This window comes from Ziziphus jujuba, chromosome 3, assembly GCF_031755915.1.
Source record: "Ziziphus jujuba cultivar Dongzao chromosome 3, ASM3175591v1".
NCBI classification, from domain to species: domain Eukaryota; kingdom Viridiplantae; phylum Streptophyta; class Magnoliopsida; order Rosales; family Rhamnaceae; genus Ziziphus; species Ziziphus jujuba.
Genome location: NC_083381.1, coordinates 26,867,891 through 26,893,559, shown reverse-complemented (window position 1 = coordinate 26,893,559; position 25,669 = coordinate 26,867,891). Strand labels below are relative to the sequence as shown.

At 33.8% G+C, this 25,669-nt stretch overlaps 4 protein-coding genes across 4 annotated transcripts; all 4 read right to left on the bottom strand.

The window, feature by feature from the left end:
- Window positions 1–7,419: 7,419 nt before the first annotated feature.
- On the bottom strand, window positions 7,420–9,183 carry LOC107423034 (mavicyanin). Its single transcript, XM_016032546.4, has 2 exons — window positions 8,915–9,183; window positions 7,420–7,993 (listed from the first exon to the last, which is right to left on the bottom strand). Exons 1-2 carry the CDS (start codon window positions 9,081–9,083, stop codon window positions 7,611–7,613), a joined length of 552 nt encoding a protein of 183 aa, XP_015888032.1. The 5' UTR covers window positions 9,084–9,183; the 3' UTR covers window positions 7,420–7,610.
- A 2,199-nt stretch (window positions 9,184–11,382) lies between these two features.
- Window positions 11,383–16,754, bottom strand: LOC107423040 (sugar transport protein 13). Its single transcript, XM_048477649.2, has 5 exons — window positions 16,489–16,754; window positions 15,664–15,983; window positions 13,786–13,910; window positions 12,480–12,771; window positions 11,383–12,377 (listed from the first exon to the last, which is right to left on the bottom strand). Exons 1-5 carry the CDS (start codon window positions 16,619–16,621, stop codon window positions 11,646–11,648), a joined length of 1,602 nt encoding a protein of 533 aa, XP_048333606.1. The 5' UTR covers window positions 16,622–16,754; the 3' UTR covers window positions 11,383–11,645.
- A 4,163-nt stretch (window positions 16,755–20,917) lies between these two features.
- Window positions 20,918–23,200, bottom strand: LOC107423032 (sugar transport protein 13-like). Its single transcript, XM_048477100.2, has 5 exons — window positions 22,886–23,200; window positions 22,466–22,788; window positions 22,188–22,312; window positions 21,792–22,083; window positions 20,918–21,703 (listed from the first exon to the last, which is right to left on the bottom strand). The coding sequence occupies exons 1-5, from the start codon at window positions 23,016–23,018 to the stop codon at window positions 21,074–21,076; spliced, it is 1,503 nt and encodes a 500-aa protein (XP_048333057.1). The 5' UTR covers window positions 23,019–23,200; the 3' UTR covers window positions 20,918–21,073.
- A 411-nt stretch (window positions 23,201–23,611) lies between these two features.
- LOC107423013 (sugar transport protein 13-like) lies at window positions 23,612–25,669 on the bottom strand. Its single transcript, XM_016032518.3, has 5 exons — window positions 25,490–25,669; window positions 25,066–25,388; window positions 24,812–24,936; window positions 24,425–24,716; window positions 23,612–24,335 (listed from the first exon to the last, which is right to left on the bottom strand). The coding sequence occupies exons 1-5, from the start codon at window positions 25,641–25,643 to the stop codon at window positions 23,706–23,708; spliced, it is 1,524 nt and encodes a 507-aa protein (XP_015888004.2). The 5' UTR covers window positions 25,644–25,669; the 3' UTR covers window positions 23,612–23,705.

The window sequence follows — 25,669 nt, the reverse complement described above, 5'->3', positions numbered from 1 at the left end:
ATGTTGGGTCTAACAAATGTCACGTAACCCATCTTCATTACGATCAGTGTTGACCTCAACCTCAAATTGTTCATCTTTATCATAATCATGTCCACGATATTCATTCATATCATTAATGTCGAAGCACTCATTATCATGATCATCTTCCATAGATTGCACATTATTTTCACAAATTTGATTTTCGGAGAATCCAGGTTGAATTTCCGGCACATGAAGTTCGGTCGCTGGGGACTGCATGTCATCATCAGAGGTACATATAGCTGTCTCTGGAACTGCAGATAGTGGGGCAATATTCATAAATCCTGAACTTGTAGGTATCCTATTCACAACACATCCAGCAGTATTAATACTTTGTGCAACCTTGGATAACACATCAACAATAAGTGGAGATCTGTCTTGAAGTCTGTGTGAACTATACTCTTCTATAAAACTTTGTAGGTCTTCATCATTTTGCACAACGTACGACTCACATGACAAACACACATGGTATATGAACTTGAAGATTAATTGATGTTGTGTAGAATCTAAGTTGAGCGCATTGTAGACAACATCTTCAAGTTTTGCCAACGTACAATTCCTTTTGATATGTATAATCTTCGTTCTTTGACTTTGGTATCTCTAAGTACCTTCAGAACATACACTCCATGTTCCATCATAGAACAGTAAAACTGAAATTTGTGACATTGAGCACAAAGGGTTTGCCAATTCAAAACATAATAAGTATCTCCGTGTCACAAGCTTGTGGTAATTCATGAGTTCGTATGACTAAAAATAATTGCAATCGTAGAATCTTTGCTGGAAGGTTTAACTATAATCCTGAAGCAAAAGTAATGAAAAAATACAAATGCATTTTCAGTAAATGAGTACAGAAAATAAGCCAAACAATTATGTTATTAACGCCTAGTGGAATAGCATTTTAAATGCAAATGAGTAGAATAGCATTTTAAATACAAATACAAATGCATTTTCAGTAAATGAGTACAAATGCATTTTAAATGTTGCATATTAACGCCTAGTAGAATAGCTACTCTTGACAGACATAGTGGATCAAGTAGATTAAGATGTCAAGTTTGTAGCACATGTGCTAAATCATAACATAATGTTAGCTTGAATGGATGCAATGTTGAAAATGTGGTGTTCTGTGGATTATTTTGTTCAACATCATAAATATAGTTACATTTAGCATGTCATTCGTATACAATAACATTATCAAAGTGGACAAATTTGATTGTCCAATTGGTTTGCTTTCAGAAAATGGAAAAATTATATATTCCGATGGAACCGCAGGTTAAATTTTCCAACAAGCAAGTGTTTCGGTAATTACTGATGGACCGTACGTAACAAACAAAGGTTGTAATTTTCAAATGGAAATTTCCAAACCATTTATGGATTGTTTTACATAAAATAACACCAACATAGAACTTGCACTTATATATCATGTCAAAACGTGACAAACAATGAATCCAATATAAGGGAAAAATGTATACATATCTGTACATATATATATATATATACACATACCAAAAAATCTTTAACTCTGATCCGCACAAACGTACAATTTAATTACACCCTTTTGCAATCTATGGGCATCACAATGAAAATTTTTAGTCTTGTTGTTATCACAAAAGGTTGGGGGTATGCAGAGAGAGTGAACTGAATTGAAGGTGGTATTGTGTTTTCTGCAATGGTTCATCAGTGCGAAGAAAGGCTGAAAGGTACGTAACCAACAAAAGAGAAAGAGAGAGGGAGACACACAGGATTCATTAAATGTGGGAGCAGGGAGAGTAGAGAGAGGGATAGAAATTAATGAGGGTAGATGAGAAATGGGAGATGGTCAAAAAATTTGTTTAAATATTTTCCACTTTATTCGACAGTTAATGAGAAATGAGGGTAGATGAGAAATGGGAGACTGTTACATATATTCTACACTTTCATATCCATTTATTTTAATATTTTCCACAAGTGCACAATTAATTCCCTCCTGACAACTCTCGTTTGGACATACTGCCATGGAACTGTATTTTAAAAGTGATTGGAAAACGCTTGCAAGCTGGGAATAGTCTACAATCTAAAACTAAGTACATTTCAATGGATACCATTCAAACAAGTTCAAATGGTCAGAAACTAGAGAGCCAGTATTTGAGAACTCAATTACCATTCATTTAAATTTTCATCCTTCTTATTTATTGCTTTTCCACATCTCAAATAATATAGAGAATTTAATAATGAAATTGGGTCCTTACACATCATCTTGACACGAGAATCGTGTACAAAAACTGAAAACTAAATTTGAATTAGCAAGAGAAAATTGTACAAGTGTTTTATGAATAAAAATTAGAGAATATTACAGCTCCTACAAAAGGCTCTGTTGGTATCAATCCCAAATTGACCCAATGTTCCCCATCAATGTCAAAATCTCAAACACCAACTGGCACCACAAATGGTATAATGCCAAACTTTAGTGACAGCATTAAAAGCATACGGGGCACCTCCACTAAAACGGAGACCGATTTGATACCTGGATGAAATTAAACGAAATATCTACAGTTACTTACAATATTTAGCATACAAGTTTCAAAGAAAATAATTAAATACCTATAGTATCCATAAAGAAGTATAAAGGTTCAAATCTAACAGTTGAGGCAATAGCTCATACCCAGTAATATCCTCTGCTTTCTATGAATTGTATAGAACCAAAATCCAATCTCATAGACTGATTTGCTAAAGGATGCCCAAATCTCCAAAACAGCAAAAAAAACACCAATTGAAATCAAGACATTGAGTAGATGGCCAACCTTCAACAAATATTAATCCAGACTGCCAGAAAAATATAAATATTAAAAAAAGATACTCAAGTCAATTTTATTTTTTTTCAAGGATAAAATAGGTATAAGAGGATAGATAAAAAAATGTTGAAAGGGAGAAGGTATATTTCATTAACATATATACATATCAACATAAGGAGGGGTATTTTTCATCAAAGCTTTCAAAATTGGGGCATTCACCCAAATTCGTTTCAAAAAATAATATCTAATTTCATACATATTCAGGAACTAAAAGAGTCAGAAAAAATATGCTAAAAGGATGTCTGCAGATACATTCTATGAATTTCCTAAAGGCAAGACAAATAACATAAGATATAATTAAAAGTAACACAGAAAACATTTCCATGTCAAGTAACACCTTCAAACTTATAAACACATCAAATTGAAATAACAGTGAAAATTCCATCAATGGCATGGAAAATGTTATAAATGTTGGAAGCTATATACAAATGAGTATAATGAAGGAAAAAACACTCACAAATAAAGGAATGGAAATAGAGATGCTATTGGCAGCACTACAAACAAATTGAGAAAGATACTCAGTCATAAACAACTAATATGCTGAGAAAATCATATAGATCATACATCATACAAGTAATCCCGGACATGTGTGATTCAAGCAAGAAATGAAGAAGAGATCATTTCTTAAACAATTTATATAAAAACATGGTATAAATAAGACTGATCCACGTAAAAAGTACCAAATGATGAAAATTATCAATGTGATGCACAACTAAATTCTATTTGAAAAGGAAAACAAAAGACAATAATAAATGTCTAATCTATTTACAGATAAAATAAAATAACTTGAAAAAAAAATTAAGAAGGATGAAGAAGAAGAAAAAGAAACAAGGCTATAAGTCAGACTTCAAAAACGTTAAGAAAACTGAATTAAAGTTAAAGATGTTTGTTGGATCTTCATTCAATCCTACTTCAAAGCATGTCTATCAAAAATAGAGTGTCAAGAAGAAGGAAGAATGTGAAAATGTTTTCCATCAAATTCTTTTGCTACTTCCTTGTCAACCTCTACCAACCTTCTAAAGTGCAGCATCAAATTCATCCACCAGTAATCTAACAATTACAAGACATGTAGCAGAGAACAAAATACACATCACAGATGCAACAAATCAAACAAAACATCTACATGATCAACATTCAACAATGCTTTGGAATGCCAATAACCAAAAATTAATAAAAATAAATAAATAACAAACAGTAGAAGAATAAAAAAAAGCACCATTACACAACACAACTACAGTAATAAAAAGAAGGCCTCGAATTATTCCTTACATAAAATGTTTTAGAGCCTTTAGCATATATGTTGAAACATTCCTTACATAATTGCCAATGAAAAGTTCACATTAATATTCAATTTCATTTCTGCCTTGTCATTTCCAAATAGACCTTTCAACAAAATACCAAACAAATCTTAGGTTCTTATTCAACACATATTCCACTCGTTAGCCTAAAGCCACTTAAAAAAATGATTAGATAACTTCCTACACTTTGATGTCAATGGAATAGGGTAAGCCGTAAGTCTCAATAGCTCCAAAATTGTCCATGACCCTCCAAATAGAAGTTTGAAACATCCATCTTTCAGACTAACTATTCAAAGGGCAATCTTTTCTTTTATGGAGTTGGGGAACCGTATTACAAACCCCCAACTTTAACCAGTTCAGCCATCAAGCTCAATAGGAAAAAACGAACTCTTGTCCTAATAAAGTTAAAATTACTTTTACATATATATATATATATATATATATATATAATGAACAAGAGACAACAAACAACAAAAACCAAATGCAACCCTTAAATCATCATAGGAGACGCTTTTGATGAGTGAGAAATAAGAGATACGAGAATCTAAACCTTTTGGTCGTTGTCTTCTCTCCTGAGATAGAAGAAGAAATCACTGTAAAGTGAACAGCAGACCCAATTCCAAAAAGTCCAACGGTTTCATTCGCATAAAGCAATTTACAATCAGGATTTTCTATTTCCTTCGACATAAAAACAGAGGGAAAACCTCGCAAGACTCTGACTGACAGGCAAACCAATCCAAAGCTTTCGCACTGCAAGGCACAGCGACCTTTAGAAATCCTCACAGAATCACATATGAAATGAAAACCAAACAAAACGATATAGTATCAAAACAGCAAAGTCTTACGGAATTTTCCAGTACCTGAAACCGAAAGAATCCATTGGAGGTAGAAGGAGGATTTAGCTTCAACTTCCCCACAACATCTTTGATACTCTCTAATCCCTTCTCAAGCGTCAATGCCGGGGATAGAGTACATGTAATGCAAGTCTCCACCACAAAATCCCCGTCCTCCATTCACGAATCCTTGCCGATTTCCATTATTGGACCATCAAATTGCACACCGAACACTACCTAAAACAAAAATTACAAAAGCATAAGGAAAAAAATTACAGAAATAGCAAAAAAAAAAAAAAAACATAACCCTAATTTCGATTCCAACTTATCCCAAAAGCAATCAGAAAAATAAAAAACACACCCCACAAATGTTTTAAAAAAACCCTAGAAACCACTCAAATCGAAAAGTCAAAGCAAAAATGAAGCAAACAGACCAGGCATTTTATCAGAGAGGCCAAGTGAAACAGCAAGCTTAGGCATCTGCTTCCACCATGCAGTACCACCCTTGAGCTTCGTATACAAATCCACGTCCTCCTTCTTCACAATACCCTAATTTCGAATTCCAAACCATCAATTTTTTTGTATGGAATTTTGGTGATAGGAGAGACGAAACGGGGCTGTTTGGCAGAAGGACAACTAAGTGAAAAAAGCTTGATGAATGAGAAGAGATGAGCCAACTTTGGGGAAGGGTGATGAAGGAGAAGAGAACAGTCGTGTGAAGAAAAGAAAGAAATAACATAAAATAAAATAAAAAGTTAAAATATTTGATTTGGATATAAGGATATTTTGGGATTATTAAAAATTAAAAAGGTAGAAAAAAAAATACCAAATGAAAGGGTAAAAATCGTGAAACTCATCCCTATAGAGGCATTGGACCAAATTCCCTCGGAGTTGGAGAAGGTAGTAGGCCCACAAAGTAGGAATGGACTTTCAAATTTCCCCTCGTGAGCCCGTTTTCTATCTTTAGTCTTGAGTTTAACTCCAAGCCCGTTTTCATGATGAAGTTGAGTTTTTGAGTCTCGTGTTTGTTTTTTCATTTTTTTTGTCTTTTTCTTTTTCTTTTTTTCAGCAAGAAAACCTGCAACGTACTTGACCAAAAAAATGAAAATCCTTGCAACTTGAATTTGGATATGGTCTTGTGGTTTTTTTTTTTTTTTTCGATTAAGAAGAAAAAAAGGAAAATGCAAAAACGAAGCAACGATGAAATGCATACTAGTTTGTATTCGTCTAGTTTGCATTTGTTATTATTCTCATGATTTCTTAATTTAATAATATTATTATTATTTTTTAGATTTTCTTGTTGGGTGTAAAGTTTTTCTGTTTTTAATTTTTATTATTTGTAAAAAGGGATATTATTCTAATTTTTTTAGAAATTATATTTTTAGGCACCGTCATCGAGTTTAAGCTTTGTGGGATTTTGACACCATTACCCCTCTAAACTATATTTGGGTTGCATTTTAATCTCCTCTCCCCTCATGAGTTTAGAGTGAAATGGCCATAAAACCCCTTTTCCTTCAAGGAGTTGATGGAAAAAATTGGAGTCCCTACAATTTGCAAAAACGGATATAGTTTAGAGGTTGTTGGTGCCAATTACCCTGTAAACTATGTCTGCTGTGTGGAGCCTTTGTCATCGCATGTGTTTATACAGTCGCAGAAATTTGTGTAGGTTTGCAAATTAATACCCTACATGTTTCCAATTACAACTGGCATATATTCAGTGTGCGTAGAGTAGATTATTACGTAGATGTCAGATAGACCCACAAAATTTTCCGCTGATTGGAATTTATAAATTCACCACAATATTAGAGTGGTGTGGGTGTGTAGAATATCAAATATATTTTCTGAAAACGCATACAATGTGTGTGTGTGTGTGTGGGGAATATCAAATGTATTTTCTGAAAACACCACACAATGTATGTGTGTGTGTGTGTGTGTGTATATATATATATATATATATATTTCTGTGTGCGTGTGTAGATGAGATCTAGACTCTTAAGAGTGAAAAATTCTAAACGCACCCTCAAATTCATTTAGTTGCATATATCATCCTCACTTTCCTCCGGAATGGATGGTTTTCATGTTTGTTTGCTGGTTAACTGTCTTAAGGGCCTTCTAATTTGGTGAAGTTCCTACTTGATTCTGTCATCAGGTTCTAATGGTTTGGAAGAGACTGTGATGTTCCTACAAAACGTTTTATGCACCTGCCCAAAAATACTGCTCCTTCTTCTATTCCCTAAAGCACGAAAGTTAAAAACTTACCAGTCTGTCAACCTTGTGAAGCATTTTAATCCCTGAAAAACTTGACATTTTCATACCAATTTTTTCCCAGCTTTAAACTCATAAAGATGACAAATATTTCAGAAGCTTTTATCTAAATTTGATACAATTTGAATAGCCCAAAATGATCTGAAAAGAGGGAAGGCCGTGGGGTTGATGTCATGATGAAGTTTCAAATATTCTACTACAATGGAAAAAGATTTTATTTAAAATCATACATATTATGTCACATTATGTAACTCAAAAACTAATTACCCCACTTCCAAAAATTCCCCCAAGAAAAAAAAAAAAAAAAAAATGACTGCCCAAATATGCCCACAAACTAAAAAAAGAATTACTTCCTCGAACTGTTTTTCCTAAGCAACACCAGAAACAGAGACTACAAAAACTGCAATAAGAACCCCAAACATAACAAAACCACTTTTGAAAGCTTCTAATGGAGCAGCAGCCGTACTGGTAGTTGGTGCAGGTGTTGTGGCAGCAGGAACTGTGGGAGAGGCCAACGCAGAAGGAGTTGGAGCTGTCGAAGACAAATTCCGAGGCACATTGATATCAACCTTCTGCCCAGCTTGGCAATGCCCAGGGACACCACAGAGAAAGAAGTGGTGGCCTTTAGTTTTGACGGTGTAGGAATCGTTTCCAGTGTTAAATGTTTCCAATGGCACTGACGCATTGCATGATCTGTACATTGCATGTGTAACTCGCATCACATTGTGAAATTGAGAATTGTACTCGAATTCTGTTTTGCATGCACAAAAACAAATGAGAAAAATTGAGATCACTTCAACGGCATGAGAATTAAGTTTTCCAATAGTTGAATACATTGGTCTATATGAAAGTACACTCAAAAGCTAACACAAAAAAAAAAAAAAAATCTTTTTGTTTCAGATAATTTCAAGAAACTACATGCTTTTAAAAGTCATTAATAAACAAAAACTTGTAGTATGAGAATGTATAGGAATGGAATGGAGAAAAGTGAAACAAATCACACTGTTTCTACCATATTCCCAAAATCAACTTGTATAGCAACTAGGAATGGAATGGACAAAAGTGAAATTGTAAATAATTGATGGGGTCTCTGTTTGTTTTCTTCGTGGAGTTAAAGAAAAAAAAAAAAGCTACATCATGATGGAGATGGGTGGGTGGGTGATGTTGAATGAAAATGGCCCACGACAGAGACCACACGAGAACAGACGGCAGAGCATGAAAGTTCCCCCTTCCCAACAAAAGGTTTGGTGTATATGATCATTACCAATCATATAAACACCAGATGTTTTCAACGTAGGACAGAGACAAGGACAAAACTTCTTTTCTTCTTTCAAATTATCAAAATAAATTACTCTTTTACTGGCTGCCACACAACCCCACCTGGGTTATAGCACCAGCAGCCGTGTAAGGCATGCTTAGTTGAGGTATTTTTCCTATTCATGAAGTCCCCTAATACTACAGCATAAGCCAAAAACCATCCCCATATGAGAATTATTGCAAGAATGTGAAAAGCGGTTAGAGAAACAGCACAAACTATAGACTGTTGGAAAACAAAATTGGAACTTTGTAACAAAAAATGAAGCAACCTGGAAAATTCTTATCGATAAATAAACTACCAAACTGATCATCACCCAAAACCCAGAAAAGTTACCATTATCAGATAGAAACTTACGAATAATGTCACCAACTTGGAAGGTCTTAGTAGCAGCCCACTGTTTGTAATTAACGTTGCCAATGGTGGTCCATCCAGCAGAGTCCCCAACCTTATACATCACTCCAAGTGAAACCTGAAACTTGGCCATCAGGACCAGCAAAGCCACGGTCTTCACAAACAAAGCCATGGCTTGAGATTCTGGAGGAGGTTAATTTACGTTCTGGGATTCTTTTCTGGTTGTGTTTCGAGGCTGTTTGGGTGGTTTTTCCATTGTTGCATTTATAAAGCTTTTGGACTGCCATGGTTGGAATTAAGTAGGGACCATTGGAGGTTACAACCTCATAAAGGAGAAGGAAATAATTCGGTCCCTTGCTTTTCAACATATTGCAGAGGGACCCTTTTTGTTTGATATGTCATAATTATTAGCAACTGTTAATGAAAACAATGACTTTTTGTTTTGTCTTTTTGCTGAAAATAGTTTCAAACACACTTTTTTTTTTTTTTTCCTTTGTTTTCTTTTTTTGATTAGGTTACTTCAATTCGAAATTTCAAATAGGAAAGAGTATGATATTACCAATTTAACATATGCAATTGATTAGATCTCTATTTCATATTAAAAAAAATTTGATTGGATCTTTCTTTTTTTTTCTTTTTTAAATCATTGATTGATTGGATCTCTATTGGTAACTTATCACAAAAAATCCAAACCCAATACAAAAAGCAAATTTCAGGTTCAAATTCTAAATTATAAGTGAACTCACTTGGTTGGATTACTACTTTTTACAGTATTTTTTTTTTTTTCAATAAGTAATTTTCTAAAAAATTTACATAAGTTGTCCATGCCCATCTTTTCATTAAAAAATAAAAAAACACAAAAACAAAAAAATAAAATAAAAGAAAAATAAAATATATTTACGATTATGATTCTTAGGTCCAGACACCCAAAGAAGTGCAAATCAAGTTTATAGTGACAAAGTATCAAGTTTGGTGATCTTCAACATGAAGATTAATGAAGCAAATTTTTTCACTTAAAATATTTGGGTGTTGGGTACAAGAGTTAGTACTTGAGACCAAATTTGATTATCGAGAGAAAAATTGAAATTGAAAGTTGGAGTTCAAACTTGTTGGGGGACAATGCACAATATACTTATTTTTCAAGTAATACCTATACATGTAAGTGATTAAAAAGGCTTAGAAAATGAAACTAAATAAGAAGCAATTCTAGATGTAGATCATTAGATACATGCAAAAGGATTAAAGTCCAAGCAAAAAGACAGCTAATTAATAATTCTGATTTATAAACAATAGTTGACCATACCATGGTTCCTAAGGTTGAAGGACTTGAAAGGAAAGAATGTTTGGGTTTATGGGTAAGTGGTGGGTATTGGGATAAAGCCAATCTTCATTCTTCAGTTCAAGAAAATTAAAAATTGTGGAGGATGCTCTATCACTTCCATGATTGCTACTTTTAACTTTTATTTGAATATACAGTTTTATATGTTCTTCTTGGTGAATGATATGATTGGCATTCCCCACCACTCATTATTTCCTTTTAGTTGGATCTTATTGCTTTCTACATGGGACACAACTGCCTTGCTTCGTACATTTTCTTCTACCAAGTTATACACATGCATGTGATGTGCATTTGTATGTATGTACGTATATATTTAAATGTATTTCTGTGTGTGTTTTTTTTTTTTTTTCCCATTGCTTAGTCAAACCAATATTTTTGTTAAATAAAAGAAACACATAATATTTTATTGCAATGGCAGTGAACATAATAACTCACAGATCTATAGCTTCTTAGTGAAGAAAACAGGGGAAAAGCCAAAAATAATGTGACTGAAAAAAACTGCTTTTCATTAAGGTGAAAAATACAAAATGTTTTAGTAAATAAAACTGTTTCCCTGTAAAATTATTGAACTTATCAAAATATACCATGTAAAATAGGGAAAAAGAAAAAGCACAAGTTGTAGCAAAAATAATAAGAAGAAGAAGAAGAACAGAAAAAGCACCATTATTCTTGGCTTTGAGATTACAGGGGTACCAAAAATGACTTATGCTTTAATCTTCATTTAAGTTGGAACTGGTTTGCAATAAATAAAAGAAAAAGTGTTTGTAATGCTGTCTCTTTCAAAAATATTAATGCATGCTTCCACGCTTTTAACAGTACGGCTGTTGATGATGTCGGCAGGGAACAAGAGGTAGACCCACACACTTTGAATTTGGCTTCAAGATTTTCCACAACAACCACCTCCACATGCACCCAAAAAATTCTTTTCTCAATTGGACAACTTATATGACTAAAATGTGTTTCTTACGCACAAAAAGTTACGCGAACTTATATTAAACTATACTTTACAAAAAGTTACATGAACTTATATTAAACTATACTTTCTTATTTGTTTATTAATAAGCATTCCTAGAAACACATTGCGATCAAACTAAAGAACAAGATGGAGAAAAAGATGATGAACAATATGCCATAAGGAAAAAGAAAGTATTTTAGCCTTTAAAAGTACAACAAACAAAAAGGAGGTAAAATATATATAAGAGAATAACTACTGCCCTTATTAAAGCTTCCCTTTTGATTCCATGGCCCTATGACCAAAGAAATAAAGGCAAAAATTAATACCACATCTGTAATATAGCTTCCGTTTAATTGTTTCACATATACCTATTTCCTATATTTGCTATGACTTTCAATAACAGAAAAAATAAAAATAATAATAATAATAATAACCCAAATTTACAACTGAGAAGCAGGGTCAAATCCATTTGCATGCCCATTTTTCTTGGCATCACCATAACCATTTCCAATATGATTAACAGTTTCTTCCACCTCATCCACTTCATAATCCATAAATCTCTTCCAATACCAGTGCTGCTTCCATACTCTATCTGTCATCTCTTCGATTGGAATGTTCTTCGTCTCCGGCAGCAGAAACAGCACGAAGGTCGACATGATCAGAACCCAACCGGAGAAGAACAAAAAGATACCCCACTTGAAATGGCAAAGCATGGACAGAAAAGCCTGTGCTATAACAAAAGTGAAGAGCAAGTTGACACAGACGGTAACACTTTGCCCCGCCGATCTGGTCTCTAACGGGAATGTCTCACTGGGTATCAGCCACCCCAAAGGTCCCCAAGACCAGGCAAAAGCAGACACAAAAGTGCAGACCATGACAACAACAAATATTCCAATGCCTTTGCTAAGGCTATCAGATGTGTCTGTGACCTTCAATCCTAGTATTATTGCTATCACCGTTTGGGACAAGAACATCTGAACTCCCGCTTGCAATAAGAGCATCCTACGACCCACTTTGTCTACCGAATAGATCGAAACAACGGTGGAGAGAACATTCACTGCTCCTGTAATTACAGTTGAGTAAAGGGAAGCATCACCGCCAAATCCCAAGGTGTTGAAGAGGACTGGCGCATAAAACATGATCGCATTGATTCCCGTACATTGTTGGAAGATCTGCAACAAATTTCATATGAGAATTTAGTCCATGAGATTTCATATTCATGAATTAATGGGATAAAAAGAGAAACAGGATTTTGGAGGGTAATGTTTACTGACCTGAAGAGCAACAGAAATGACTAGCTGGGGACGATTCCTACGCTTCAGGAGATTTCTGAAAGGGTGCTTCACTTGTTTAGCAATTTCACTTGCATCAACAAGTTCCCTGAACTCAGGATCAACATTGTCAACGCCTCTGATCTTTTTGAGTACAGCTTTTCCTTCTTCCAAACGACCACGCTCAATGAGACTGTTGGGAGTGTCCACCACTAGAAGAGACCCTACTGTTAGAAGACCAGCAGGAATGCCTGCCAAACCCAATGAAAGCCTCCAACCCCATCCACCTTCGATTCTGTTACGATAAAGACAAATTATCACCAAATTAGCCATGGTTAATATTAATTGAGCAAGCATTAAGGGACGACAAAATAACTATATTACTATACTTTAGATGACGTTTATGCGTTAATAATATTACTTCGACAAAGTACTGACATCATAAAAGAATAAAGATCGCAGCTCAAAATGAGGGTTCCTTAATGGAGATCCAAAGACTGTTTTTTAGTTGCACATTGATGACATTATAGAGTGAATAAAATACTTGAACATCCCAAGAAAGTATAAAATAAATGAAACTTTTTCTAATCAATTTTTGAACCTGAAGCATCAGAAGACAATGCTATATAAAATAATCTACTTATAAGTATTCACCTTCATGTTTGAACATTCCCAATGTGACTCATTTCATATTCACTGGTCTAACAATTATAGATTAAAAATGAAATAAAAAAAGAGCACAAAGAAAACTGAAAAGCAAATAGCATACGTGTTAACCTCAGATATCAAAAGTCTATGTGTCTCATTCACTGAATTGAACCGCTATCTACTTAAAACAGTAAAATTTGAAAACCGTTAACTTGATTGTCAAAAGGTCAAAGCACGGTTTTTGGAAATGTAACACCTTAGACAAGTCAACAATGTACCTCAAAAAATCTTGGAACCAGGATCATTTGGTATTTTAAATAATTACTTCTGAGATTACGAAATGAGACACGTGTGTTTTTTTTATTTGGATAAGTGGGCACGTACATTATTCCCACATGATGTCAAACTGTCAATACACAGTAACTTGGAATTGTCTCTATTATTGTATTATACTGCCATATATTTATATTTATATATATATTACATTCATTTAAAATATTATTTAGCCACAAAACAATACTTTCATTTTACGCAAGATATATATAATCCAGGAATCTTTCTTCTAGTTGTCGCTTATATAAATATTTTAATACGAAAAAATGCAAAAAACCAAAAAACAAAATGAAGAACATGATGTAATTAGAAGGAGAATCTGTCTTACTTGGCAGTGCCGTAATTGATTAGGTTTGCCAAAAGAATGCCAATAGTAACATTAAGTTGGAACAGTATGTTCAGCCCTCCACGTATTCTTGTAGGAGCAATTTCCGAGAGGAACAGTGGCACAGCCTGTTATACATAGAATTTGAAAAGCTTAGAAACTATATAATTAATTAATTCTCTGCTACTACCAAATTAATACAAAGAATTGAATAGCCACCACCACCAATTGAAAAAAGAAGTCCAAGAGAATCGACATTAAAGTGACAATTACATGAGCTTATAAAGTGAGGTATTAAATCAAATGTACCATGTAAAAGAAAAAGACAATTATCAAGATGTTGTGGATTAAACAAATCAGATTACCGATATGCAACAAAAAGTAGACCTTGTTAAACAACTTGTTTCTTATAGAACAAAATATATAAATATATATATATATATATTCACAAAGAAAACTTTATTTCACATGCATCATGCCTTCGCGTGATTTCTATATGTGATCCAAGCCCTCGAACGTGGAGGGTTGAATTTAATGTCCGAGTGTAATTACAAAACTGGATAAGAAAAAGCAATTTCACAATGAAAATATTAACCACAGAAGCATGATAGGCTATTCGTTGGAATTTATAATAGAGAGAAAAAAGGGGGCAAAAAGGGGTCCACAGCATCACATTATTCAACTAAAGCCAATGACTTTTGATATGGAAAATGATTTGAACACATAAGAATTAGGTTTTTTACTCGGTTTTTGTCCGGATAACTCCGGACGATATATCATTATCACATGAAGTTTCCAAAAAATAAGCCAGAATAGACTTAAAAAGGTCTCAATTACATACAAAAACGTCAGAGACTCAAAAAGGGTTTGAGCATATTTAAAGCAATAAAAGTTGGAAAAGGCTGTGGATGATTACGACTCAATTGCTAATAAAGAAGAAACTGAGCTAACAATTTTTTCATAGTTTGTGATTTGATACAAAGCAAAGCCTTTTTTATTTTTATTTTTTCTTTTTCATTATCATATTGCTTTAACCTCCAGTCAATTTGGGCAACCTTGTATAGTCAACATTGGCCACCCTCTTAAAATTAAAAACTCTGTTCTTTGATCAGCAGCTAGATGCCCAAAAACCATTGGTGGGCTTCAGAGAATTAAACGAAAGCCCAGTATTTTGCCGACTACATGCACACATGCTAAGGTGTCTCTTCAACCCACGTAATCCAAATTATGGAATTATTGTTAGTTAATTGTTAATGGTCAACTCCTCGTTTAATTTTGAAAAGGATTTAATATATTTAATTATGCAACCTTAGCCAAAGACAAGATGTCTTTTGTCCTATTTTTTGGCTAATCTCTGGCCAAGACTTTTACTTGGAGTATGGGGGTATTCTACCAAGGAAAAATAAAAATAAAATAAAAAAAATATCTAGACTATTTTTATTTTTATATATTCTTTAATTCTTTTTTTTTTGAAAAAACCAAAAACTTATATTCCAGTGTATAAAAATTCAGAACAAAATATAAAAAATGTTATAAATCTTATTTTCCATTCAAACACGTTCAGGCATGATTGGATTTTCGAATCTTTCTAAATAAACGAAAACCAATAAAAAATAAAAATACAAAATGTTCAGTTGTTTTTACATAAAATATTTTTTTAAAAAAAAAAGAAAGAGAAAAGTAAAAAAGTATATATAATAAAACCCCCCAAAAAAAAACTTTCTACCACATAAAAGACCAAATAAAACATATTTTATTATTTTAACAGATAGAATATCCCTATGAAAGAAATTTAATTTTCCATTTATTGGACAAGGAAGAGCAATTATTGAAATAGTAATATAGCAAACAAAATTGACCCAAAAAAAAAGAAAGTCGAACCTGATTGGCGAAACCCACACCGCAACCAAGCAAGATTCTACCGATGATGAGCATGGCAAGGTCTTGAGCAGCAGCGTTAATAACGGTACCTAAGACGAAGAAAACCCCAGCGATCAACATGGTTAATCTTCTTCCCAGCCTCCTTGTTGTGTAAGAGGCGAAGAAAGTCGCGGTTAAACCGGCAAGGTAAAGTGAGGAGGTGAACAATTGGAGTCCTTGATTATCATACTTGCAGTAATTTTTATCATCTCCTTCCTGTATCTTCCTGTGTACCACTGGGAAGAATTTCTTCAAGAATGACGGCATAGAAGTCACTCCACCTATCCAAATTCCATTAAAATTATTAAAAGAAATTATTAAAAGAAAGAAAAAATCATTCAAAAAGGAAAATAAATAAATTAAATTAAACAAGCTTTCTTTTTTTCTTTTCTTTTTTTTTTTTATCTTTTTTCTGTTCTACAACAAATAGGGGTAAAAAAAAAAAAAATTAAGAAAAAAATTCGACGTAGGATAGCGAAGAGACAAAATAATAATAATAATAATAAATAATAAATCCTCATTGGGCAGCTCGCAACTACAACAACCAAAAGCTACACTGTTAACGGATTACGGAAAGCTGATTCGCTATCCAATCGAAAAACAAAGGGGTAATTTGGTCTTTTCAGACTGTTTCCCTCCCGTTTGCTTGGATTTTCCCACTTTGGCGAGCGAAAAGAGACACTTTCTGCTTCAAGCCATTTTTTTTTTTTTTTTTGGCTTCAAAGTCTATCGGTTTCAGAGAGGAAAAACGAAAGAAAGAGAAGCGATGAAACAAAAATCGATTACCTGAAATACCGACATCGTAACCAAACATGAGCCCTCCGGTAGCCGCCATTATGCATGAAATAATCACGATCGGAGTGATCTTCGCCTCGAACTCCGTTCCGGCCGAACTGGCCGAAAATCCTGCCGCCGGCATGGTTTCAGTGTCTTCTTCCGATCAAACTCAAACTCTCTCTCTCTCTCTCTACAAGAACAAAAGAATTCGAGGACGTGTTTGGATAATTGGATTACACAGCGTGTAGTACTGGAGATATAATGTGGTAGAAGAAGAAGAAGCTAAGGGGTTTATATAGACGAGAAAACAGAGAGCGAGAGAGGGAGAGAGGGAGGCACCAAATAGATGATGTTAGTGGGGGCCACTTATAGGATCTTTCCACGTGTTGTGTACGTTTATTCATTTTCTCCTAGTCAACTTCTAAAAACCTGTTTTATTTCTTCTTTTTTTATTATTTTTTTAATAAATAAACTTTTTTTTTTTTTTTCCTACCTTGTTTGTATAAGCCGTGACTTCAAATTTCAGCACTGCTCATATATTAATACAACTCTAAGTGAATACAACTAATAGTTACCTACATAATTTTATATTATTATTATTATATATATATATAATATGCACAAACACGTCAAACTTTTCAGCATGATCCCATGTTTTATAAGTTTCTTTTGAATTTGATTTCTTGTATGGTAAAAGCCAAATCTGAATATAATATAATATATTTTATCTAATTATATTAGTAAAAACAATGATGGGTACCTTTAAGGAATTAGTAGAAGAAGATTGGCAATTAATTTGTGCTCAAAATTTTGCTAATAACCATGATTTCATATATGAGTGAGTCTTTGGTGTATTCAATAAACAGGGTAATTTTCTTTCTAAATTTGTTGTTTTAAAGTTTGGTATATTACGAGGTTACAGCAAACGGATAAGAATATAACAAGTAACACCACGTCATATATTAATAAAGAAGGAACCAAAATATTAATCGTTAATATCTTTTTCTCTTCCACCAAAATTTGGATAACAAGCTTTCATTTATTCCTAATAACTCAAATTTGTAGTTTCAAAGTTTGATAAATATAATCAGGTATAATGAAAGTATTACTATTACTAAGAGATTGTTATTGAATTTGATACCCACAAAAATAGTAAGAACGTGGTAATTGAAGATTAAAGGAATATATTTGTATTTAAAAAATAAACAAAGGAGGGTCCAAAAAAATCTACAAGAGGGCAGTCTACATCAGCTTCAGCACAGCAATTTGTATCAGAGACGTTTAAGAAAGTGAAATAAAAAAAGGAATATAAATGATGAATCTTGGAGGGGCCAGCCAATAGTTTAGAATACAAATTGGATTTCGCACTTGGACTTCCTACTTTGAGAATGGATTATTTGGTGGTCCAACCACTTCATATTTCTTCTTTTCCCACCTATTTATTTCTCAAACCTTTGTTATCTTTTAAGGAAAAGTATCCGCCAACTTTTTTTGAGGCCTAAATTTGAACAAACATTTTGAGAAATTATTTCAATTTAACTATAAGTTTCAATTAATTAATTAATTAATTAATTATGTTATCCTCTTTACTTACTACCTACAAAACTTTTTACTAATAGCGTTATTTCTTTTTAACGTTCATAAATTTGGAGAGGAGGGTTTAAAACTTCAAACCCAATATGAACAGAGAGAAGAAAGCGTGCGTGGAGTGATTATCACAGTTTGACGTAAATTTAATTTTTTGCATTTGGCCCAAGAAGATAATACACTGCTTCTTTACCACTAATTGGAAAATTAATTTTATGTGTATTTAAACAAAGGAAACCAAAGCAACCACTTAATGGCGATTTCAATTTCAAGAATTTGTATCATTAATTCCACCCTCATCTTTCACTAAATCATATAGAACATGACCACCATAGATCGATCTTTATCATTTTCCACTAAATCTCTAAAGTTGTTTGTAGGACCCAAAAAGGCTTTTTCCATTTTATTGAATTATTCATATATATATATATATATATATAAAGCCAGTAACTAAATATATTTTTGTAGTAAAATACTCAAAGAACAGTAATAATTAGTTAATCCCAGCTAATTTTAAATACGATATGCCATTTTAATGACAAAGTAAATAAAAGCAGCAGAGTGTTAGCAAATATTAAAAAAATTACAAAAAGCAGCCTTCTAATTTGCTGATCTTTTGGTGACGAGAGCCAAGCTTTTAATCAATTTGTGTTATTAAAGATTATAATTACTGTAATTATTAGACTTCTTTTTGGTTCTTTTAATCCACCTTTTTTTTAAATAATATTCTTTTAATCCACTTTGTCGAACAAATTATTACTTCTTTTTTCCTGTTAATAAACTTATAAGCGAATAAAAGAAGAAAATTCAGTTCAAACTTCAAATCTCAAATCTGATTGCTTGGCGTGTTCTTATATATAATATTATATTACAACGCTTGTGACAATCTGACTAGATAAATAAGAATCAAAAAGTATAATGGAATTAATACTTTGTATATTCCAACTTTTATTTTAATTTTTCATATTTATTTCATTGCGAAAAAAGGAATAATAATCACATTTATTTCACATGTGACTTTAACCTAAAAACATGCTGGTCGGTTACGTCACGTAGATTTATTAATTAATTATAAGATAAAATAAATTTAAAATTACAACACAGAAAGTGTATATGACCATATTTAAATTTTCACCTATTGATAGATAATTATCATTATTTGTATGAGCTTTTCTGAATCTGTATATAAGAATTAATTTGCTTAATCCTGTACGTTGAATTTATTACAGTTTTTCACTTTAGAGGTACAGATAATTTTTTTTTTTTTAAAAAAAAAAGAAAAAGAAGAGAAAGTGAGAAATAAATATTACTTTATGAAGAAAAATAATCTAAAAATAAAGGTAATTACAATGAAATCAAAATCCTTCATCTTCCTTTGTCATTTTACCTTTTTTTATCCTGTTCCGTGAATTATTGTTTTTGTTACTTTTCAAAACACTTTTCGTGATTCTTTTCTTGCATCATTTTTTTTTTTTCAATGATTTTCCTTTTTTTTTTTTTTCCATGAATATGCCTCACAAATTATTTCATTATTTGCCATCATTCCATTTGGAAAATTGAAGGAAAGAGAAAAAAAAAAAATATTACCTTTTTAAAACCGTGCATTTTGGATTCCAACATATCCAATGAAGTTGGACAATACTTTTTATCTCTTCATCTTTCTCTTTTCTTTTCTTTTTTTCCTTTTTTTTTTTTATTCGGCTTCATCTTGTTGCATAGATTATAATTAGCTTCTCACGGCAAAATAACCAGCTGAGTTTGACCAGTTTAATAATTTCTTCAGAAATGAAATTTCAAAGAGATGACGTGGACTGCTGACATCAGACGGAGAAAGAAAAAGAGGCCGATATGTTGTAGCACGAGGATTATTGCCTGATGGACAACCGAGAGACCACCAAAATTGACTAAATTTCGTTGAAATTGAATGTCTAAAAACAGAGTAAAACCAAGTTTTTGAAACTCAACGAGCAAATAACTATGAAGACTTTCTGTTTTTAGGTTCTTCTTCTTGGATAAAGAGATAAAGATAAAAAAAAGTCTCCAAAGATGCTCACGAGAAAAGAGCAACTAAAAACTTTGTGCAAGAAAAACAGAATACGGATGAGAAAGTCTGCCGCTGGAAAGGAATAGCAACATGTTTTGGAAGATGATAATTAATTAACAAGTTTTTGGTCAGAACCATAACAGTACAAAAACTAAAACCTCCAATAATCATGAAAAAAAAAGAAAAAAAAGAAGAAGAAGTGAAAGAATACAATTTTGAACAAGGGAATTTGCTTGCCTTGTAGCTAGAAAATAGATTTTTTACTTCTTTTTTAAAGCTTTCAATTTCATATCTGCATAGAATATTTTTGTAAAGTTCACATCTGTATTTTGAAATGATTGAAAATAATAAATCACAAATAAAATAATAATTATTCTGGTTCTCTGTCTCCTAAACAGTGAGATATCCAGAGGGAACAAACCATTATTATTTTGTTATGTCAATCACCTAATTGAAAGTGTTTATATTGGTGCTGCATTACATGAAAAAATAAATAGACAAGCAAAAGCACTTATTGCCATTGCGCCATTGTCATGGAGCAACTTTAAGTCTTTTAGAAAAATCAAATTCCCTAATGATTGCCTTAGTGAAGTGAGTTTTGCACCCCATTAAACAAAGTGTTGGGAATCATTTCATTTCATCGATACCGTTCATTTTTAGTGCCCATCATTCTGATATTGACTTTAGATTTCTAACTATCCAGTAGCCCCATTTCAATTTAACCCCCCACTCATTATAACCATTTTTTACTTTTTTATATGCAGGAAATTATGGCCAGGAAATTTCTCGTGCTAACTAACAAGGAAATTAAAAAACATATATATATATAGAAGAAGAAGAAGATGAAGAAATTTTTTGTACAACTGATTTACAAGTATATACCAGTTGGGGTCCGGCAACTAAAAAGAATTTAGTTTTGCCTCTATTTTTTTTTTTTTTTGGAACTTCTTTTCTTCCGAGTATTCAATTCATATACTGCTTCCAGAACCAATGTTGCTTCCAGACTCTTTCTGTCATCTCTTCGATTGGAACATTCTTAGTCTCCGGCACCAAAAACACCACGAATATCGACATGACGATGATCCAAGCAGAGAAAAACACGAAAATGGCATACTTAAGGTGGCAGAGCATTGATAGAAAAGCCTGAGCAATAACGAAAGTGAACACCATGTTGCTACACACGGCCACACTCTGTCCAGCAGATCGAGTCTCCAATGGGAATATCTCACTTGGGATCAACCATCCTAATGGTCCCCAAGACCAAGCGAAAGCCGCCACGAAAATGCAGATCAGAATCACCACGATTATCGCCCACCCGCTGGACATGCCGTCATCGTCATGGTCCTTGAGTTTCAACCCCAATATTATTGCAATTAGTAGCTGAGACACAATCATCTGAACTCCGGCTTCGAGAAGAAGAACCCGCCGTCCGGCTCTGTCAACGCTGTAGATCGATACGCATGTCGCTAACACGTTGACGGCACCAGTTATGACGGCAGAGTAAAGGGAAGCATCTCCCCCAAAACCCAAGGTGCTGAACAGAACTGGAGCATAGAACATGATGGCATTGATACCAGTGAATTGTTGGAAGAACTGCAGCCAAAAAAGCTTGTTTAATGACAAGTTTTTGAAAAAATTTTGGTACTAAAATGTTTTGACAATTTATTTTTTAGTGACTCACCTGCATGAGCAATGCTAGGGCTAATTGTGGACGATTCTTAGGCAAGAGAAGATTCCTGAAGGGATGTTTGACTTCAGCAGACAAACGACTTGCCTCAACAATGTCTTCAAATTCGGGTCCTACATTTTCAGTGCCCCTAATTCTTTGAAGAGCGGCTTTTCCTTCATCTAAACGACCTCGTTCTATCAAACTGTTTGGTGTCTCTGTCACAATGAGAGATCCAACGGTGAGCATAAGTGCTGGAATTCCTGCCAAACCCAAAGATATCCTCCACCCTGCTTGTCCATCAATTCTTCACTCCACATAGAGAAAAAAGAAAGTAATTAAATGGTGGTCCTTAATTTCTTTTGTTTATAAAAATGGAAACAATTAAAATATGTAGAAAAAAAAAATTACTTTGAAGTCCCATAGTTGATGAGGTTAGCACAAAGAATGCCAATTGTGGTGTTGAGCTGGAATAGAATGTTAAGTGCCCCACGAATCTTTGTGGGTGCAATCTCGGAAAGAAACAATGGCACGGCCTATCATACATTGAATAAAATCTTAGGCGGAATGACCGTGTCACATAAATAGAAACTTATATGATAGTAATTTGAAGTGGTGGAAGAGAATGTGTATGTGTGTGTGTGTAAATATATATATATATATATATAGAGAGAGAGAGAGAGAGAGACCTGGTTACCAAAACCGACACCGCAGCCGAGTAAGATTCTTCCCAAGACAAGCATGGCAAAGTTCATAGCAGCAGCATTAAGAATTGATCCAATAACGAAGAAAATTCCAGCCAGTAACATGGTATGCTTTCTGCCTAGTTTTCTGGTGGTGTGGGAGGCAAAGAAAGTGGCTACTAAAGCAGCCAAATACAAAGAAGATGTAAATAGTTGTAATCCCTGATTGTCATATTTACAATAATTGCTGTTGTTTTCTCCTTCCTGAGTCTTCCTATACACGGCCGGGAAGAATTTTCTCAAGAAATGAGGCATAGAAGTAACTCCCCCTGTAGTACATTAACCAATATATACACATTACATGCATTTCAAAAACAAAGAAGAAAAAAAGTACCATATTTATATGACCAATAAAAGATGCATTACCAGAAATACCAATGTCATAACCAAACATAAGACCGCCAGTGGCGGCCATTATGCAAGAAATGATGACAATGGGGGTGATTTTTGCCTCATAGTGTCCTCCTCCGCCGGTCGTCGTGAACCCCCCAACAGCCATGATTTAGTTTTAGTATATGGTACTATTTTATTTAAATCAAGCTTCTCTATATCCCTTTCACAAGGTATGTACGTCAGGGGGACCGACGACGTTGTTAAGATGGAATTGGATGACCAGGAAGAAGATTGAAAAAATAAAAAATAAAAATGAAAAAAACGTAGAAGCAAAACAAAAGTTAGGACCCTAAGTATGGTACTGTATTGGGGGTTCAATTTATAGACATAGACACATAAATGTTTGAGAAGGAGAGTGAATGGCGTAAAGAATAAAGATGAATGGATAAATACAAAACCAAGAATGGGTCACAGTTAGTTTGTTTCTATAGATTGGGGCTCTGCTTGAAAATAGTTTTAATTTGTTATACTCTGTTTTGCTCTGTTTTAAACTATCCCATACTATTTTTAATCAATATAAAAATAAATAAATAAAATAAAATAACATCACATTCTTTTAATTCTATTGTAAATTAAAAAAATATATATTGTACTTGAACATTAATATAGCAACAACATATTAGCATGTTTAGATGGAATAGCATTAAAAATTATTTAATACATATACTCTATTAAACATGTATGTTCTATGTTCTCCAACCAACAAAACCGCAAACATTCAATTCACAACAAAGGAAGGTCCGGTGCTGAGTTAAGCATATGCACTTTTTTCTTTCTTCTTAATTAATCGTGCTTAATCCATAAAAGTCCTCCAAAACCAATGTTGCTTCCAAACTTTCTCCGTCATCTCTTCAATGGGGACGTTCTTTGTCTCCGGAAGCAAGAACAGAACGCTGAGGGACATGACCAAAACCCAAGCCGAGAAGAATACGAAAATGGTGTACTTCATTTGGCAGAGCATGGATAGGAAAGCTTGAGCTATGATGAAAGTGAAGAGCATGTTAACACAAACAGTAACACTCTGTCCCACCGAGCGAGTTTCGAGAGGGAATGTCTCACTAGGAATCAACCATCCAAGAGGTCCCCAAGACCAAGCAAATGATGAGACAAAAGTGCATACCATGACCACCACAAGGAGAGCCAGACCATGTGTTAGCCCTGCTGAGCTCTGGTCTTTGACCTTGAGTCCCAATAGTACAGCAATCACAGACTGAGAGATAAACATCTGAACTCCGGCTTCTAGAAGGAGTGCCCGGCGACCAACTTTGTCAACGAAGTAGATCGAAACAAAGGTGGCAAGCACGTTGACAGCTCCGGTAATCACCGCGGAGTAAAGCGAAGCATCTCTTTGAAATCCCAAGGTGTTGAACAGAACTGGTGCATAGAACATAATGGCATTGATACCAGTGAATTGCTGGAAAATCTGTAACCCAAAGGAAAAAATAAAAAATTAACAACTTTATTCATGTAACTATATATTTTTGGTCCAAAATTTATATGGGTTAATTTTACCTGCATTACAATTGCTATAACCAATTGTGGTCGGTTTCTACGCTGAAGGAGATTCTTGAAAGGGTGTTTCACTTCTGCAGCCAGACGGCTTGCCTCAACAATTTCCATATACTCTGGTTCAACATGTTCAGTCCCTCTGATCCTTGTAAGTACTGCTTTTCCTTCTGCCAAACGACCTCGTTCTATCAAACTGTTTGGAGTGTCTGTCACGACAAGAGCACCAATGGTGAGCATAAGTGCTGGAACTCCTGCCAAACCCAATGATAGCCTCCATCCCCAACCTCCTTCAATTCTATACATAATGGAATTAAAAAAATATGTGTTATATAATTAATTGTGGTCTTTATTAATTTAAAAAAAGTATTAGTTTTCAAAGTTAATAATTACTTTGAAGTGCCATAGTTGATGAGATTAGCACAAAGAATGCCAATTGTGACATTCAGCTGGAACAGTATATTAAGCGCTCCTCTTATCCTTGTTGGGGCAATCTCAGATAAAAACACTGGCACAGCCTGTTATGTATACATATGCCCAAAAAATATGCAAAAAGTGGTTAATAAAATGCAAAACCGTGTTTTGTGTATAATTAAGTAAAAAAATAGAAGTAAATTATAAGAAGAAACAAGTACATATATACAGACCTGGTTACCAAAACCGACACCACAGCCGAGTAAGATCCTACCGATGACAAGCATAGCAAAGTTGACAGCGGCAGCATTAAGAATTGCTCCAGAAATGAAGAAAAGACCAGCTAGTACCATGGTTAGCCTTCTGCCTAGTTTTCTTGTAGTGTAAGATGCAAAAAATGTGGCTATTAAAGCAGCCAAATACAGAGAAGATGTGAAGAGTTGTAATCCTTGGTTGTCATATTTACAATAGTTACTTTCTTTTGCTCCATGCTCAATCCTCCTATAAACCTCTGGGAAGAATTTCTTCAAGAAATGAGGCATTGAAGTAACTCCACCTGCATTAATTAATATTTCAACCATATGTAACAATAAAGTTCAAATTTATAATAATAAAAAATTTTAATTAATTAAAAAATTAGGCTAAAAAAATACTTGCCAGAAATACCAACATCATAACCGAACATGAGACCACCAGTTGCAGCCATAATGCAAGAAATGACGACAACCGGTGTGATCTTCGCCTCCAATTTTATTCTGCGGTCTCCGGTGGCTGTTTCAATGGAGACAGAGTAGGACCTTTCTAGTGCCATGGTTTAAGTGGTAGAATAGTAGTTAA

Bases quoted from the DNA above. Each gene is read 5' to 3' on its own strand.
- LOC107423034 (XM_016032546.4), bottom strand. From the start codon at position 9,083: ATGGCTTTGTTTGTGAAGACCGTGGCTTTGCTGGTCCTGATGGCCAAG. The intron at 7,994-8,914 runs GTAAGTTTCTAT...CATGCAAAACAG, and splicing joins CCAAGTTGGTGACATTATTC to AATTCGAGTACAATTCTCAA.
- LOC107423040 (XM_048477649.2), bottom strand. From the start codon at position 16,621: ATGCCGGCGGCAGGATTTTCGGCCAGTTCGGCCGGAACGGAGTTCGAG. The intron at 15,984-16,488 runs GTAATCGATTTT...GAATTTGGATAG, and splicing joins TTACGATGTCGGTATTTCAG to GTGGAGTGACTTCTATGCCG. The intron at 12,772-13,785 runs GTAAGACAGATT...TTATCGTAACAG, and splicing joins ATCAATTACGGCACTGCCAA to AATCGAAGGTGGATGGGGTT.
- LOC107423032 (XM_048477100.2), bottom strand. From the start codon at position 23,018: ATGGCTGTTGGGGGGTTCACGACGACCGGCGGAGGAGGACACTATGAG. The intron at 22,789-22,885 runs GTAATGCATCTT...AATGTACTACAG, and splicing joins TTATGACATTGGTATTTCTG to GGGGAGTTACTTCTATGCCT. The intron at 22,084-22,187 runs GTAATTTTTTTT...TGTGGAGTGAAG, and splicing joins ATCAACTATGGGACTTCAAA to AATTGATGGACAAGCAGGGT.
- LOC107423013 (XM_016032518.3), bottom strand. From the start codon at position 25,643: ATGGCACTAGAAAGGTCCTACTCTGTCTCCATTGAAACAGCCACCGGA. The intron at 24,717-24,811 runs GTAATTATTAAC...CATTATGTATAG, and splicing joins ATCAACTATGGCACTTCAAA to AATTGAAGGAGGTTGGGGAT. The intron at 24,336-24,424 runs GTAAAATTAACC...TTTGGGTTACAG, and splicing joins TTATAGCAATTGTAATGCAG to ATTTTCCAGCAATTCACTGG.